Source organism: Oryctolagus cuniculus, chromosome 1 (genome assembly GCF_051225735.1).
Source record: "Oryctolagus cuniculus isolate XC-2025 breed Fujian yellow rabbit chromosome 1, ASM5122573v1, whole genome shotgun sequence".
NCBI lineage: Eukaryota > Metazoa > Chordata > Mammalia > Lagomorpha > Leporidae > Oryctolagus > Oryctolagus cuniculus.
In genome coordinates, this window is record NC_142867.1 from 49,021,534 (window position 1) to 49,039,233 (window position 17,700).

Genomic DNA, 17,700 nt, shown 5'->3' on the forward strand with positions numbered 1-17,700 from the left:
TGTGCTAAAATAGACTTGAAATAACAGTGGGAGGGCAAGATGGTGGTATAGTGGCAGGATGATCCGAATCATGCTGGGCAAAATTAATAATTGAGGAGAGAAAACACCCATCTGAGATAGGGCTGTGGGAAACTCACAGCAGAAAACCCAGGAGGACAGCAGAGGTTGCCCAGGTCCACGCCGAGAGAGCCAAGTGTGAAGGGCTCAGACCTGGGAGGTCGGCGCCAGCTCTTGGAGGACCAGGTGAGACAGGAATTTGTGGTCCTGCAGAGCTTTGAATAGCAGTGAGAGGGAGAGCCTGGTGAACTGCTGTTGAAGTTCCACACAGGAAACAGAAGGTGAGGACAAATATTGAGGAACAGGTGGAGAGGTCTTCTACCCCCATCTCCCTACCCCCTCCCCCGACATGCACTTGCAGCCTGATGAGAAGACATCTTGCCCCATGATTTGTTTACAAAAGTAGGGGCCTGCAGCCATTGCCTCCTGTGCATGTGCCCATCAACTGCTGGGGTCACCTCACCTCACTCCCCACCCAAGAACAAGGGCTACAATAATCCAGAAGAATTTCTTCCCCCACCATGCAGGCTGAGCATTCAAGGGGAAGCCCTGTGTATTCAAAGTACCTAACCGCTCCACCACCATTGAAAATCTAACCCAGCACCAGCAGGAGGGGCTCTAAAGCCTGCTCACCACACACAGATCCATAGCAACTCGTAACACAGGAAACCCTGCCAAATGGGAAAGTTCCCATAGAAAAGCAACTAGACAAAAACAAAGAAAGAGAGAGAGAGAGAGAGAGAGAAACCAACAACAACAACAACAACAACAAAAACCACACAGATGCAGAAGGCAAAGGATGTAGCAGGTAATGCCGCCACCATTTCTCTATGGCCTGGGAAAGCAGTAGAAGGTGGCCCAAGTCCTAGGGCCCTGCACCCACGCGGGAGACCTGGAAGAAGCTCCTGGTTCCTGGCTTCAGATCGGCACAGCTCTGGCCACTGTGGACATTTGGGGAGTGAACCAGTAGATTTAAGACACCTCCCTCTCCTCTCCTCTCTCTACTCCCTCTCCGTTTCCCTCTCCCTCTCCCTTTGCATCTATGTAACTCTGCCTTTAAAATAAATAAATAAATCTTAAAAAAAAAAAAATAAGGAAGACACCATGAGTCCCTCAAAGGAACACTACAGCACTTCAGTAGTAGAAAGGTAAGAAGAGATTGAGATTTGCCAGAAATGGAATTCAGAAAATTAACCACCAGACTACAAAGAAGCAATCAGAAGTGAATTCACAAACTAAATGAAAAAAGTTTTCTCATGAAATTGAGATATTAAATAGAAGCTAGAATGAAATACCTGAAATGAAGAATTTCTTGGAGAAAATAAATAATTAAAATTGGAGAAGAAATCAACAAATTTGAAACCAAAAAAATACAAAAAGATCAGTTAAACAAAGAACTGGTTTTTGAAAAAATAAACAAAATTGACAAATGATTGGCCCAACTAACCAATAAATAGAGAGAAAAGACCCAAATAATAAAATTAGAGATGAAAAAAGGAAATGTAACAACAGACAACACAGAAATAAAAAGAATCATCAGAAATTACTAAAGAACTGTACACCAGCAAAATGGGAAGCCTAGAAGAAATGGACAGGTGCCTTGACACATACAATCTACCTAAATTGACAGGAAGACATAGAAAACCTAAACAGACCCATAACCAAGACAGAAATTGAATCCCAACAAAGAAAAGCAAAGGACCAGATGACTTCACTGCTGAATTCCACCAGACATTTAAAGAAGAACTAACTCCAATTCTTCTCAAGTTATTCAAAACAACTGAAAGGGAGGGAATCCTCCCAAATTCTTTCTTTGAAGGTGGCATCACCTTAATTCCTAAACCTGAAAAAAATATAATAGAGAAAGAGAAATACAGACCAATTTTCCTGATGAACATAGACACAAAAATGCTCAACCAAATTTTGGCCAACTGAATCCAACAATACATCAGAAAGATCATCTACCCAGACCAAGTGGGATTTATTCCTGGTATGCAGGGAATGGTTCAACATTTGCAAATCAGTGTGATACGTCACATAAACAAACTGAAGAACAAAAACCATATGATTATTTTAATAGATGCAGAGAAAGCATTTGACAAAATACAACATCCCTTCATGATGAAAACCTTGAGCAAATTTGGAATAGAAGGACATTTCTCAACATAATTAAAGCAATATATGACAAGCCATGGCCAGTGTCCTACTGAAGGGGGAAAAGTTATAAGTATTCCCACTGAGATCAATCCCATTCACAGTAGCTATAAAAAAAATCAACTTCTTTGGAAATTTAACCAAGGATGTCAAAGGTCTCTATGATGAGAATTACAAAACATTAAAGAAAGAAATAGAACAAGACACACAAAAAAATGAAAAAAGTCTTCCATGTTCACAGATTGGAAGAATCAATTTATCATCAAAATGTCCATACTTCCAAAAGCAACTTATAGATTCAATGCAATCCCAATCAAAATACTAAGGACATCTTCTCAGATATAGAAAAAATGATGCTGAAATTCAAATAGAAACACAGGAGACCCAAACAGCTAAAGAAATCTCATACAACAAAAACAAAGCTGAGGCATCACAATATCAGATTTCAAGACATACTAAGGGCAACTATAATCAAAGCAGCCTGGGATTTGCACAAAAAAAAAAAAAAAAAAAAAAAAAAGACTTGTAGAAATGGAACAGAACAGAAATGCCAGAAATCAACTCACGCATCTACTACCAACTTATATTTGATAAGGAAGTTAATTCAATCCCTGGAGCAAGGGATTGTCTCTTCAGTAAATGGTGCTGGGGAAATGACCTCCACACAAAGCAAGACCTCTACCTTATACCTTACACAAAAATCCATTCAACATGGATTAAAGATCTAAATCAATGACCTGGCACCATCAAATTATTAGAAAACATTGGGGAAACCCTGCAAGACATTGGCATAGCCAAAGAGTTCTTGGAAAATACCCCAAAGACACAATCAAAGCCAAAATTGACAAATGGGATTACAACAAATTGGAAAGTTTCTGCACTGAAAAAAAAAAACCACTCAGGAAAGTGAAGGGAGACAACCAACAAAATGGGAGAAATTATTTGCAAACTATACAACTGATAAAGGATTAATAATAATATATAAAGAGATCAAGAAACTCAACAACAAAACAAACAATCCAGTTAAAAAATGGGCAAAGGACTTAAACAAACATTTTTCAAAAGAGAAAATCCAAATAGCCAACAGATACATGAAAAAATGTCCAGGATCACTAGCCATTGGGGAAATACAAATTAAAACCACAATGAGGTTTCACCTCACCCCAGTTAGAATGGCTTTCATACAGAATTCAACAAACAACAAATGCTGGCAAGGATGTGGAGAAAAGTACCCTAATCCACTGTTGGTGGGAATGTAAACTGGTACCGCCACTATGGAAGACAGTATGGCGATACCTCAGAAATCTGAATATAGACCTACCATGTGACCCAGCCATCCCACTCCTGGGCATTTACCAAGGGAAATGAAATCAGCAAATGAAAGAGTTATCTGCACCCCCATGTTTACTGCAGCTCAATTCACAATAGCTAAGATTTGGAATCAACCCAAATGCCTTTCAACTGAAGACTGGATAAAGAAATTATGGGATATGTACACTATGGAATACTACACAGCAGTAAAAAAAAATCCTGTTGTTTACAACAAAACAGATGAATCTGGAAAACATAATTAGCAAAATAAGCCAGTCCCAAAAGGACAAATACCATATGTTCTCCCTGACTGTGATAACTAACAGAGCACCTAAAAGGTAATCTGTAGAAGTGAAATTAACGCTTCAAGCTGCAATGACTTTGAACAGCCCTTGTCTCGACTGTTGAGGAACAGTTTTTTTCATACAATTTGTTGAACTAATATGTGTATAAAGTTAATTGCAAATAGATCTTAATAAAAAATAAAAATGGGAATAGGAGAGGGAAGAGGAAGAGGGGTGTGAGTGTGAGTGAGAAGGCAGGCATGGTGGAAAGAATCACAATGTTCTTAAAGTTGTATTTATAAAAAGCATAAAGTTTGTATTGCTTAAATAAAAGTTTTCTGGGGAAAAAAAAGAAATATTTAGAAAGTAGCATTACCTAGTACAGAAAGGATAAAATACAAAAGTAAAACAAACCCAAGTCACTTTACCAACTGAAAGGTCACAGATAGCAAAAAAGGTAAAGCATCATGGTGTAAAACAAGGCATGGCACTACTCAGTGTTACACGTCATACACTGGGGATTGACAGTGAAGGCAGGGACTTAATTAAATGGTATATACTCCGATGTCACTAAAAGGGAACACTTAAAATGGACCAAAATTGAACAAAAAATAGAGAAGGCAAAGAGTAAGACGGAATTTTATTTTTTTTCTCTCACTTTTAAATCACTCAGACAAGTCATAACTTTTGAAATCATGTGAAAATTAAATTATTACTCATTTTAAAATTCTATGGAGTTGCAAAATTATAGGACTAGTACAAAAATATTTTCATACTTTTTTTTTTTTTAAAGGCAGAGAAAGAGCAAAACAGAAGGATCTTCCACCCACTAATTTATTCCACAACAGCCAGGGCTGGTCCAGGTCAACTCAGAAGAACTCCACCGTGATGTCCCATGTGGGTGTCAAGGACGCAAGTACTTGTGCCGTTGTCTTCTGTGCATCAGCAGAAGGCTGGATCAGAAGTAAAGCAGTCAGGACTCCAATGAGATAAACAAGTGTCCCAAGCAGGTACTTATGCTGCTGTGCCAACTGCCTGCCCCAATTTTAGTGCTTTGCTTTTGTGATACACATATGTATAATCACAAATTAAAATAAAATAAGCACATTTGCACAGCAAAAGTCAAATACTGTTTGCAACAGACTGTAAACAAATTTTGTTAAAACACACACACACACACACACACACAACTTGTTTACACAGGCAGACAAAGCTTTGAGGGCAACCAGGAAGGGAGAAACACACTGTCAAAGACTGGCTGACGAGCAAGCTGGCACACGGCAGTCACCGAGCGCATGACCAACATCACCTAAAACGAATCCTGAAAGCGCCACAGTGAAAACTAAACATCTGTATGCATGAGACGCAGGTGTGTTTTTTTTCACATAATTCTATAGGCAATATTTGAAAACACTTCAATTTGTAAAATGAAAGACTCTCAATTTTTTTGCTTTGCTTTTGTATCAACCATCAAGTTGGCAGAGCTGGAAATGGTAAATACAGATTTCTCAATACAGTGACTTCACCCCTTGCTGTGGCCACGGGGTCTGGCTCAGTTCTTGGGTTCTCTAAGAAAGGGTTACATCCTCATAACTAACTATTCATTTAAAAAGGCAATATAACAGGCAGGAGGGAAGCATTGGCAAGCTGTTGCCAATGTTGCATTATTTTTTAAAAAGCACAGAAAAGATCTGCTTTTCTACAAATCTTACATGTCAAAACAGGATTGTCATTACTGTCTTGCCATCACCCACAAGGAAAAACAGTAAACTTTGCATTTTACTGAATATGTTTTAGTCTCCCAAATTCAACAAAAACAAGTGAATTTTAAACGTCTGCAGTTGAGGCACCAGTGATTAAGGGTGGAGGTGGCTTCCCTAGCAGGTTCTCCAAAGGACATAAATCTTGCACAGAAATGATGAACCCCATTGTCTAATTCTGGCTCCTTTCCAATTTCTTCTTGGTTGTATCACATAGCTGTAAAACAAAGATGAAAATTTATGCACTAACCAGAGCTGAGCTTGTCAAAATTTCATCCCAAGGAAAATAGATTTCTTGCTTCCTCTATTATAAGCTAGGCTATCTTAAATATCACATTATCACAAAACAAAATTTTCTTTGTCTTTCTTTATGTGAAAAACATTCACATTTAGGCTTATGCTATTACAATCCTGTTCAATAATCATGGAAAAAAATGCCATTGTAAATAAATCTTAGTTAAAAAATTATCGAGGGCTGGCATTGTGGCAGAGTAGGTAAAGCTGCCATCTGCAAAACCAGAGATCCCACATGGGCTCCAGTTCATGTCTGGCTGCTCTACTTCTGCTAATGGCTCTGAAAGCAGCAGAGAATGGCCCAAGTGTGTGGGCCCCACATCCACGTGGCAGACCCTGATGAAACTCCTGGCTCCTGGCTTTGGCTGGGCCCAGCCATGGCTCCTGTGGCCATCTGGGGAATGAACCAGCCAATGGAAGATCTCTCTGTCTCTCCCTCTCCCTGTATCTCTGAGTTTCAACTAAAATAAATAAATATATTTTAAGAAGCATATAACCGGCTGGCACTGTGGCGCCGCAGGTTAACGCTCTGGCCTGAAGCGCCGGCATCCCATATAGGCACTGGTTCGAGACCCGGCTGCTCCACAGCCAATCCAGCTCTCTGCTATGGCCTGGGAAAGCAGTACAAGATGGCCCAAGTCCTTGGGCCCCTGCACCCGCGTGGGAGACCCGGAAGAAGCTCCTGGCTCCTGGCTTTGGATCGGCGCAACTCCGGCGGTTGCGGCCAATTGGGGAGTGAACCATCGGATGGAAGACCTCTCTCTCTCTCTCTCTGCCTCTCCTCTCTCTGTGTAACTCTGACTTTCAAATAAATAAATAAATAATATTAAAAAAAAAAAGAAGCATATAGCCATGTCTCAGAGGATTTTTCTACCACCACTTTTTTATTCTCCCAGCTCTGGTTTCTGTATTTATTTATTATTATTTAATTTTTTTAAAGATTTATTATTTATTATTGACTTGAAGGGCAGAGTTACAGAGAGGCAGAGGCAGAGAGAGAGAGAAAGGTCTTCCATCTGCTGATTCACTCCCCAGATGACCTCAACGGCCAGAGCTGTGCTGATCCGAAGCCAGGAGCCAGAAGCTACTTCCAGGTCTCCAACATGGGTGCAGGGGCCCAAGGACTTGGGCCATCTTCTGTGTTTTCCCAGGCCATAGCAAAGAACTGGATCGGAAGAAGAGCAGATGGGACTTGAATCAGCACCCATATGGGATGCCGGCACTGCAGGCGGTGGCTTTCCTACTAAGCCACAGTGCTGGCCTTCTACCACCACTTCTGAGTTATGGGTTTCTTTTTCTTTTCTTTTTTTTTTTTTTTTACAGGCAGAGTGGACAGTGAGAGAGAGAGAGAAACAGAGAGAAAGGTCTTCCTTTTGCCATTGGTTCACCCTCCAATGGCCGCCACTGCCGGCACATCGTGCTGATCCGAAGCCAGGAGCCAGGTGCTTCTCCTGGTCTCCCATGTGGGTGCAGGGCCCAAGCACTTGGGCCATCCTCCACTGCACACCCGGGCCATAGCAGAGAGCTGGCCTGGAAGAGGGGCAACCGGGACAGAATCCGGTGCTATGGTTTTCTTTAAAGAGAGTTTAATATTCTATACACCCATCATGTTTTAAAACTCCAATTTTAATTATATATACCTAAGTATACTATAAAATTTACAGGTTTCATGAAAATTCACATGCTAAATAAAACTCCAAATTACTAAATTATATTACATACCACTAAATCAGCTAAACCCAAGACAAATAGCCAAAGAAATACAAAAAAAAAAAAAAAAAAAAAAGGTATAAATCAAACACAGCACCAATGCTTTCAAAAGGAGCTGGAAAGAATACTATTCGCAACTTTCTCAGAAATAATATTCACTCCTGAATGACCAGTATTCATAAGAACTGGAATTCCTTAAGTCTATAAATACTTTTAGTTTTAATGATTCTTTTTTGAATAATATAAATTATAATAATTTGCTGGAAACTCTGAGGTATGTATACATTAATATCCATGCATTATTTACTCACACCAAAAAACACTTAAAAAAATTGCTCTAAGTTCTCTGGTAACTTTCCAGTTTCTCCCCAGTTCACTAACTAAAACAGTTTTCCCAAGAGAATGCCTGTGCTATTAGTTTTTGGTCATGGATATTAAGTCAACAAAATGATACTGCAAACCATTTTTCTACATTGCCTGAACTTCATCTAATAGAGATAAGAATTCTCCATCTCTAAAAAGACATAGCATTAGCACTATGTTGATTGGTTTTTGAGTGTGTGTGTGTTTAAAACTTTGTATAAGAATTTTTCTAGAGTGCTATATTTAATTTTGAAATTCTTGATTTAACAAAAATATGATGTATGTTTGTAAAATTTTTAATATGGGGCCAGCGCTGTGGCATAGTGGGTAAAGCTGCCACCTGCAGTGGTAGCATCCCATATGGGTGTCGGTTTGAGTCCCGGCTGCTCCAGCTCCAATCCAGCGTTCTGCTGTGGCCTGGGAAAGCAGTAGAAGATGGCCCAAGTCCATGGGGCCCCGCACCCACATGGGAGACACAAAGGAAGCTCCTGGCTCCTGGCTTCAGATCAGCACAACTCCAGCCATTGCAACCATTTGAGGAGTGAACCAGCAGATGGAAGACTTCTCTCTCCCTCCCTCTCTCTCTCTCTCTGCCTTTCTGTAATTCTGTCTTTCAAATAAATAAATCTTTTTTTTTAAAAAAATTGTAATATAAGGATTAAGATTTTAAAAATTATCAATGTTAGACAGAACTTAATGTCAAACAAGGAGATACTCTGGTGGATTGGTTTACCTCCATAGCCTTTAATAGGTATTCCTGTAACACAGAGGTAGTAAAGTTAAACACTGTAGGATACTTCCCAACCTCCATTGCAGCTGGGGTTCCAGATGTGCTTGGTCCAATCAAATGGTGCACTCACTGGAGACTTTCACTCAGAGCTGAGTTCCATCAGGGAAGAGGCAGGACACGAGACACCGTCTTCATCAGTACAAAGCACGGCAGAGACGCTGCAGCTCCAGAGCCGGCAACTGTTCAAGGCTTCCTAATCCAGCAGGTGGCTTCCTGATGTGGCAGGCAGCTTCTTGATCAGCCCACTCTTGCAACTGAGTTCCTAGAAGCTCAGCCTATGTCTATTTTTTTCCCCACCCTTCTAAACATCCTGTGAGCTATCTATATTCCTTGACCAATGTCTTTCTGTTTAAGGAAACAGAAGAATCTTCTTTAAGAAGATTCCATTACCTCCAACCAAGAATCCTGACCCCAGCTGGAAGAAAGGTGCAGCAAGTGGTGCAAAGACTTGAATGGGGAGGTTTGCTTACTGAGGAAACAGGTGTCTGGGCCATGAGACCGAGGGAGAGCTATCAGAGAAGGTGGTGGTAGCACTAGCATATGGAGGCTGCTTCTTGCCCCTTTCAGCAAAGTCCTCCAAGAGAAATGTGACTCAGGCTAATGTCAAGTCTGCAGAGATGAAGGCAATGTAACTTTGCTGAGGGCCTTGCTCTCTTCCTACAATAAAAACTGACAAAATCCCAAATTGTGAGCCTTGAAGAACTGAAAAAGTCAAGACTGCTGTACTGCAAGCTGAAACAGTTTTAAGGAAAGGCTGAGGAAGCCACCAAACCCTCCTCAACATTTTTCAAGAACCTTCCTGTAAGAATTTTCTGCTAGTAATAGGAGCCGTCCCAGGGCCAAAGACCAGGCCCAGCCCGCCACCATTCAACCCCAGCCTCGAGTCTGAAAGTTCTCAGGCCAGCACAAGGGCAGGGAGTGGCACAGAGGCTAGAAAGGAAATGATGGGGTGTTTTGTTTCAAATGGTATCTTCAAATTATGTAAAAACCATGGCTGTGGTTATTCATGAAAGTGATTAAAGAAAACAGACCAGAAGCTTACTAAATTTTAGGAATGCATTTGGTCAAAACAAATAAAGATTCAAACTCGGTCTGGAAGAGCCTGTAGCTGTTAACTATTGTGAGCTCCGAGCCCACAATAACAGGAAGTGAACTGCTAAGACTGTCCAGCCTCCAAGAAGGGCCTACTTTACAACACCTAGCCAGATATGTCCCTTGAAAATTCATGGACAAGAAAAAACTCCTAGAAGGCAAAGCCAAGGGCCCGGGAGGACAATGCCTAAGGCAGTTGCTCTCAGAAAAACGAGGCAGGGACAAAAAGTACTAGAGCAAAGAGATGAGTGTTTCTTTGTAAGCAGCGCTTTCTGATCGCTATGGATCAGTAACCACTATTTTTGAATTCTTCCCTATCCTTTTCCTACATTTACGCCCTATGTATGTGCTGCTCTTGGGACAGAACAGTTGCCTTTTAGTTTGTAGGGGGCCAGAACACAAGGAGTCACACGTAACCTGATGGACAGGGCAACACCCAGATACCATGATCCTTGAGCTCATGTGTGAAACTGGACCGCATTTTCGGTGGTTCCTCTTGGGGATGGGACAAGTGAGTGCCAGAAACAGGCAGGCAGCCAGCATGCTGACAGGGGCAAAAACGGAAGGTTGCCTGACAAATGTCCCCACTTCCCTCTTTCTTAGTTTAGAGGAATCACACTGCCACATGAATTTCTCTGCCTCCCCGGGAGCTCAATTCTCACCGAGGGGATGAAATTCAAGTGCAGCTGCTGCCTCTGGGAAGTTGCCTCAAAGGACTGGAGCAAACATGTAAACGAGAGATGGCCTGAAGCGGAGCAAAAGCGTTTTGGTGGAAGAATGACTGGCACAGAAGGTTGTTAAAAGTGGGGGGCAGTTTCCAGGAAACACTAGGGAAAAGATACTACAGCCTCTTCAGAACTGTTACTACCAAAGAGACATTACTGAGAGAGATGATAAGCACCTGTGAAATAATACTTATCTTTATGAGTGAGCACAATTTATTTTAAAGGCAATAGGCAGAGCTTTCTCACTTACTGCTGGTTTCCCTAAATCATGGCCCAAGGCCACTTAATCAAATCACTAAAGGAGAACAAAGAAAAAAGAAGGAAGGTATAAATGTGAGTTCGTTTTCTTCTTGATCCAGTAAAATTCAAACCTTAACTATCTGTGACCAATAAAATGCATCTCATTTTAAAGGTACTTTCCTTTATTCCAAATATGCTTTAAAATATTTATTGAGCAGAGAAAAATGACAGGAGGTAAAAAGATGAAATAGATGTGGAGTTAACAGTTTTCTTCCAAGTTCTGATGGCCTTCGGACTTTAAATGTCTGTTCAAAAAAAATATACTCTCATTTTAAAGGTATCTTCCTTTATTCTGAATTTTCTTTTATTTACAGATATATCTAGTGTTTACTTTTAAAATTACACTTAGCTAGTCTTATAATAATCAACTTAAAAAGATCTTCTCTGATATGATTGATATAACTGATTGTAAATAATTATGGATAATGTTGAAATAAGTCATTTCACCATAAATATGGTTATCACATTATATAGCATTTGAAAATGTTGGTAGTAAAACTTTAGAGGCCTTTCATTTATCTATACTGCAATTTTTCTATTTAAACAGTATATATAAAATAACACAAATCTTAATGATTTGAAATATTATATTTGTAATAAATATTTCAATTTACAATGGTATGTTTTCTCAAACTAATAAACAAAAAAGCAAAATTACATACGTGGCTCAAACTTCAATTCTCCATTTGGCCCTGATGGAGGAGTTCCCTGTTGTAGTTTTTTTTGTTCCATCTGCTGTACAACCTGGTGAGATGGAAAAAAGAAAATCTTAAAATTAAGTTTTGTGGGACTGGCGCTGTGGTGTAATGGGTAAAGCTGCCGCCTGCAGTGCCTGCATCCCATATGGGTGCTGGTTTGAGACCTGGCTGCTCCACTTCCAATCCAGCTCTCTGTTATGGCCTTGGAAGGCAGTAGAAGATGGCCCAAATCCTTGGGCCCCCGCACTCATGTGGAAGACCCAGAAGAAGCTCCAGGCTCCTGGCTTCGGATCCACACAGCTCCTGCAGTTGCCACCACTTGGGGAATGAACCAGTGGATGGAAGACTTCACTCTCTGTGCCTCTGCCTCTCTGTAACTCTGCCTTTCAAATAAATAAATAGATCTTTTTAAAAATTAAGTTTTATTTGATTTTCTATCATAAAATGACCTTTGATGGGCCGGCGCCACGGCTCACTAGGCTAATCCTCCGCCTTGCGGTGCCAGCCTACCGGGTTCTAGTCCTGGTCGGGGCACCGGATTCTGTCCCGGTTGCCCCTCTTCCAGGCCAGCTCTCTGCTGTGGCCTGGGAGTGCAGTGGAGGATGGCCCAAGTGCTTGGGCCCTGCACCCGCATGGGAGACCAGGAGAAGCATCTGGCTCCTGCCTTCGGATCAACGCGATGTGCTGGCCGCAGTGCGCTGGCCACGGCGGTCATTAGAGGGTGAACCAATGGCAAAAAGGAAGACCTTTCTCTCTCTCTATCCACTCTGCCTGTCCAAAAACAAAGATGACCTTTGATGAAGTGTGACAAGCTAACTGAAATTGTTTTCTAAAATGAAGATAGTCAAATTCTAAAATTTAGATTAATATTCAACAAAACATTTTTTTAGAATATTAAAATGTAAGACAATATACCTCAGCAGCGGCATTTGGTCTAGAGATTATGACACTACTTGGGAGGCTTCCATCCCGTAGCAGAGTGCCTGGGTTGGAGTCATAGCTCTGCTCCAGTTCCAGCTTCCTGCAAACGTGCACCATAAGAGGCAGCAGGTGACGGCTCATGTAGTTGGGTCGCTGCCACACACTGAGACCTGGACTGAACTCCCACTTTCTGGCTTCTTTACAGCCCAACCTTGGCCATTGCAAGTGAACCAGCAGATGGGAGCTCTCACTCTCTCAATCTCTCTGTCTCTCTGCCTCTCAAATAAATTCATTAAATAAAATACTATAGCTGGTAGTACCTTGGAATATTACATTACAAAACACAGGCTTTCAACAAAGCATGTACGATCTGTGTTGGTGCCGTAACCCTTTTACCTGGTGATATTCCTGCTTCTGCGCCTCAAGCTGGTCATGCTGCCGCTGCAGCTCTTCTTTCTGTTTCTGAAGCTCATCTGCTTTCTTCTTAAGTTCATTCTCTTGTAAGGAGATAATTTTTTCATATTCTTTTAGCTCATCCTCTGTGAAGAACTGTTGCTGATCCAATGTCTAAAAGGAAACAAATGAGGGTAGAATAATCTTAGGAGGAAAAAAAACAATAATGTCTGATTCAGGTTCAAAACTGTGATTAGTAAAGTACGAGGAGTATCTGTAGTATTAAACTTTCGTGTAAGAAAGTAGAAATAAGGGGCCGGTGCTGTGGCACAGTGGGTTAACGCCCTGGCCTGAAGCGCCGGCATCCCATATGGGCGTCGGTTCTAGTCCTGGCTGCTCCTCTTCCGATCCAGCTCTCTGCTGTGGCCTGGGAAAGCAGTAGAAGATGCCCATGTGCTTGGGCCCCTGCACCCATGTGGGAGACCCGGAAGAAACTCCTGGCTCCTGGCTTCAGACTGGTGCAGCTCCGGCCATTGCGGCCATCTTGGGGAGTGAACCAGCAGATGGAAGACCTCTCTCTCTGTCTCTACCTCTCTCTGTAACTGTCTTTCAAATAAATAAAATAAATCTTTTTAAAAAAAGAAAAGAGAAATAAGATAGTGTATATTTATGTACTTATTTGAACAGAAGGAGAAAACAGGAAGGAAAATCTGGAGGCTAATGAGATTGGTATTAAAGCCTAAGTGTTAGGGCTGCATTGTGGCACAGCAGGTTAAGCCGCTGCTTCCAACACCGGCATCCCATGTGAGCGCTGGTTCAAGTTGTGGCTGCTCCATTTCAGATCCAGCTCCCTGTTAACAAGCCTGGGAAAGCAAGGGAAGGTGGCCCCAAGTGCTTGGGCCACTGCCAAGGGAGACCTGGACAGAATTCCTGGCTCCTGGTTTCATCCTGACCCAGGCCTGGCTGATACAGTCATTTGAGAGAGTGAACCAGCGAATGGACGATCTCTCTCTCTCTGTCTCTCCTCTTTGTCACTCTGTCTTTCAAATAAATGTAAAAATAAATCCTTAAAGAATAAATAAAATCAAACCCAAAAGTAAGAACTGAGTGGGAAGGGAAGTAAAATTTCTCTGAATATATCTTTTTTGTACAGATTCCACTTTTTGGAAGCATGCTAATGTTTCATACACACAAAAGAAATCAAATAAAATCCACAAGGACAGGAAAACCCCAACATTTGGAATGTAAAAACAGAAGCAAATAACAGTACTTTCATTTAAAATGAATAAGAAAACTCACAGAAGAGGAAGGGGAAAAAGAACTAACCCAAGTCACTTTAGTTCGCAGTTTTTCAACCATATTAAAATATGATCTCAGGTTAAAAATAAAAAATCTACACAAATTCTTATTTTGCAGAGGCATGCATCAGCAATTCTGCAACTCTTTGTACATTCTAGGATGGAGGAGATTTGCAGAATTTTGTATGGAAAATGGCAGTTAGATTTTACACGAAAAAAGGAAAGAGTAAAAGATGAAATGCTGTGTTGCAATCTGAGGTGTTGAAACTGGAGATACTGGTGTGTCCTCATGACTTGTAATATATGTTAATAGGTATATATAAAGGAACAGAAAAGTGCTTAAGTGTGCATGTATATGCGTATGTGCCTGTGCACACATGGACACATACTACATACGACACATTATATATATATAATTTCTATTTTATTTATACTATATATATTTTTTCATTCCCCACTTCTATCATCTAAAAGTAATGGAAGCACTGGAAGCAATGGTAATCCAGTAGCAAGGGACCCACTGAGTGCTGACTTGGGTCTGTAAAGTCAATCTCCTTAGAAAAATGGTTGATTCCATGGATGGGGCAGGGAAAGAACAAGATGAACTTGGAGTTTCTTGTCATATTAAAAGTAAGGTGGGGGCCAGCACTGTGGCATAATAGGTTAAGCCTCTGCCTGCCGTGCCAGCATCCCATGGGGTGCTAGTTCAAGTCCCAGCTACTCTACTGACAATTCAGCTCCCTGCTGATGGCCAGGGAAAGCAGTAGAATATGGCCCAAGGGGCCATCCTGAACCTTCATGGGAGACCTGGAAGAAGCTCCTGGCTCCTGGCTTCAGATGGGTTCAGCTTCAGCTGTTGAGGCCAGCAGGTGGAAGACCTCTCTCTCTGCCTCTCCCTGTCTAACTTTGCCTCTCAAATAAATAAATAAATCTTTACAATAAATACACACACATATATAATATATATATATACACATATAAAGTAAGCTGGGGCTGGCGCTGTCTTGTGGTATACTAGGTTGAGCCTCCACCTGTAGCTCCAGCATCCCACATGGGCGCTGGTTTGAGTCTCAGCTGCTCCACTTCTGATCCAGCTGCCTGCTAATGTGCCAGGGAAAGCAGTGGAAGATGGCCCCTGCACCCACATGGGAGACATGGAAGAAGCTCTAGGCTCTCAGCCCTGGCTGTTGTAACCATCTGGGGAATGAACCAGCAATGGAAGATCTGTGTGTGTGTCTTCTTCTCTCTGTGTAACTCTGACTTTCAAATACATACATACATACATACATACATAAATAAAGGTAAGGACATCCTCAAAGAACAATAGAGATATAAAAGTACATAACAGGGCCGGCACTGTAGCTCAATAGGCTAATCCTCTGCCTTGCGGCATCGGCACACCAGGTTCTAGTCCCGGCCGGGGCGCCGGATTCTGTTCCGGTTGCCCCTCTTCCAGGCCAGCTCTCTGCTGTAGCCAGGGAGTGCAGTGGAGGATGGCCCAGGTGCTTGGGCCCTGCACCCCATGGGAGACCAGGATAAGCACCTGGCTCCTGCCATCGGATCAGCGTGGTGCACCGGCCTCAGTGCGCTGGCCGCGGCGGCCATTGGAGGGTGAACCAACGGCAAAAGGAAGACCTTTCTCTCTGTCTCTCTCTCTCACTGTCCACTCTGCCTGTCCAAAAAAAAAAAAAAAAAAAAAAAAAAGTACATAACAGTCAATTTGAAAAACCTCCCACTGGCCAGATCTAGGACAACTTGAGCATGGCAATAAATGATAGTGAGGATTAGAGCCTACTGAGTAAAATAAGAAGCCATGATTCTCCACTGACATACACAGACAAGGAGCAGGGATAGCTTTTCCTTTCAGCAGAAAACCAACCAATAACTATAGAAGGAATGATGAGATCAGGAAATCACCATTTGTCAGTCATCACAGTAACAACTGATTCTGTTCAGCACCATGAGCAGATGCTAAAACCAGTAGATACTGAGACACTTACATGTCTCAAAGCATACTCCCACAAGATACCTTTTTTAACAAAGTACACTCATTTTTTATTGGTAGAAATGTAGAATGGTACAAATCTTTGGAAAAGTACTTCGGCAAAGAAAATATTCTTACACAGCCTTAAAAATAGTGCCTTAGAGTTGTTCTAATAATGCCACATTGAGAATTCAACCTATAAAACAACTCTACACACATTTAAAAAGTTTTACATAAAATATTTATTGATGGTGGCATTTTCTTTTGTAAATAACAGTAAAGAAAACTGGAAATAACTAAATGTCTAACCCTGAGAAACTGGTTATGTACCCCCATAGCTAGCAAAGTAATACTTAAGAAATACTATATGAAAATGCTTTTTTTATATCATATTGAGTAGATTTTTTTAAAAAGCTAACTTTTTGTTTCTGATTGCAGGGTGGGCTAGAAAACACACTCTTGAATCACAAGAAATAAAACAGTCTGTACTCCATTAATATGGACAATTATCATGTTAATTAAAAATAAAAATATGAAAAAATTAATTAACTAGTCTAAAAACAGATTTTTTAAGGTAAAACAGTAAGTTTACAGTAGGGAAATTAGGTAGATACTAGCTTAATCAAATGATGAAAGTTAACAGTGCCAGTTCCAGGACTCATGAACAGTATCCACTGAGCACCTCGTCAGCCATATTCAAGGGACACTCCACAACATAACTGGTCTTTTTTTTTTTTTTTTTTTTTTTGACAGGCAGAGTGAACAGTGAGAGAGAGAGACAGAGAGAAAGGTCTTCCTTTGCTGTTGGTTCACCCTCCAATGGCCGCCGCGGCCGGCATGCTGCGGCCGGCGCACCGCGCTGATCCGATGGCAGGAGCCAGGAGCCAGGTGCTTTTCCTGGTCTCCCATGGGGTGCAGGGCCCAAGCACCTGGGCCATCCTCCACTGCACTCCCTGGCCACAGCAGAGAGCTGGCCTGGAAGAGGGGCAACCGGGACAGAATCCGGTGCCCCGACCGGGACTAGAACCCGGTGTGCCGGCGCCGCTAGGCGGAGGATTAGCTTAGTGAGCTGCGGCGCCGGCCCCATAACTGGTCTTTAAAATGTCAGTTCTGGGGCCGGCGCTGTGGTCCAGTGGGTGAAGCCACCACCTGCAGTATCGGTATCCCATATGGCCGCTGGTTCAAGTCCTGGCTACTCCACTTCTGATCCAGCTCTCTGCTATGGCCTGGGAGAGTGGAGGAGGATGGCCCAGGTGCTTGGGCCCCTGTGCCCGTGTGGGAGACGCAGAAGAGGATCCTGGCTCCTGGCTTAGGATCAGCGCAATTCCAGCCATTGTAGCCATCTGGGGAGTGAACCAGCAGATGGAAGACCTTTCTCTGTCTCTGCCTCTGCTTCTCTGTAACTCTGTCTTTCAAATAAATAAATAAATCTTTAAAAAGTCAATACTGGGAAGTAGGAAAAAGACTGAGGAATTGTTTCAGATTTACAGGAAGCCAAAAAGGCATTACAACTGAATTTAAAGACTGACTTGGATTTTCTTTTGTTAAAAAGGACATTATTCAGGA

General features: G+C 41.9%; 1 protein-coding gene across 19 annotated transcripts in view; it reads right to left on the minus strand.

Annotated features, from left to right (window-relative positions):
* Positions 1-4,429: 4,429 nt before the first annotated feature.
* The window catches only part of NUCB2 (nucleobindin 2), a 54,751-nt gene continuing 41,480 nt past the window's right edge, over positions 4,430-17,700 (minus strand). For 6 of the 19 annotated variants that reach the window (XR_016218536.1, XR_016218528.1, XR_016218532.1 and 3 more), the window contains 4 exons: positions 12,856-13,026; positions 11,503-11,584; positions 8,739-11,085; positions 4,430-5,783 (listed from right to left, as the gene is read on the minus strand). Coding sequence is in view for 1 of the 19 variants with exons in the window: in XM_051833979.3 (XP_051689939.1) it covers positions 11,495-11,584; positions 12,856-13,026 (261 nt within the window). In the remaining 18 variants the exon portion in view is untranslated. Of the gene's footprint in view, positions 5,784-8,666; positions 11,086-11,409; positions 11,585-12,855; positions 13,027-17,700 lie in introns of those variants that run through there. The other 13 variants (XR_016218531.1, XR_016218534.1, XR_016218526.1 and 10 more) reach the window with 5 other exon arrangements.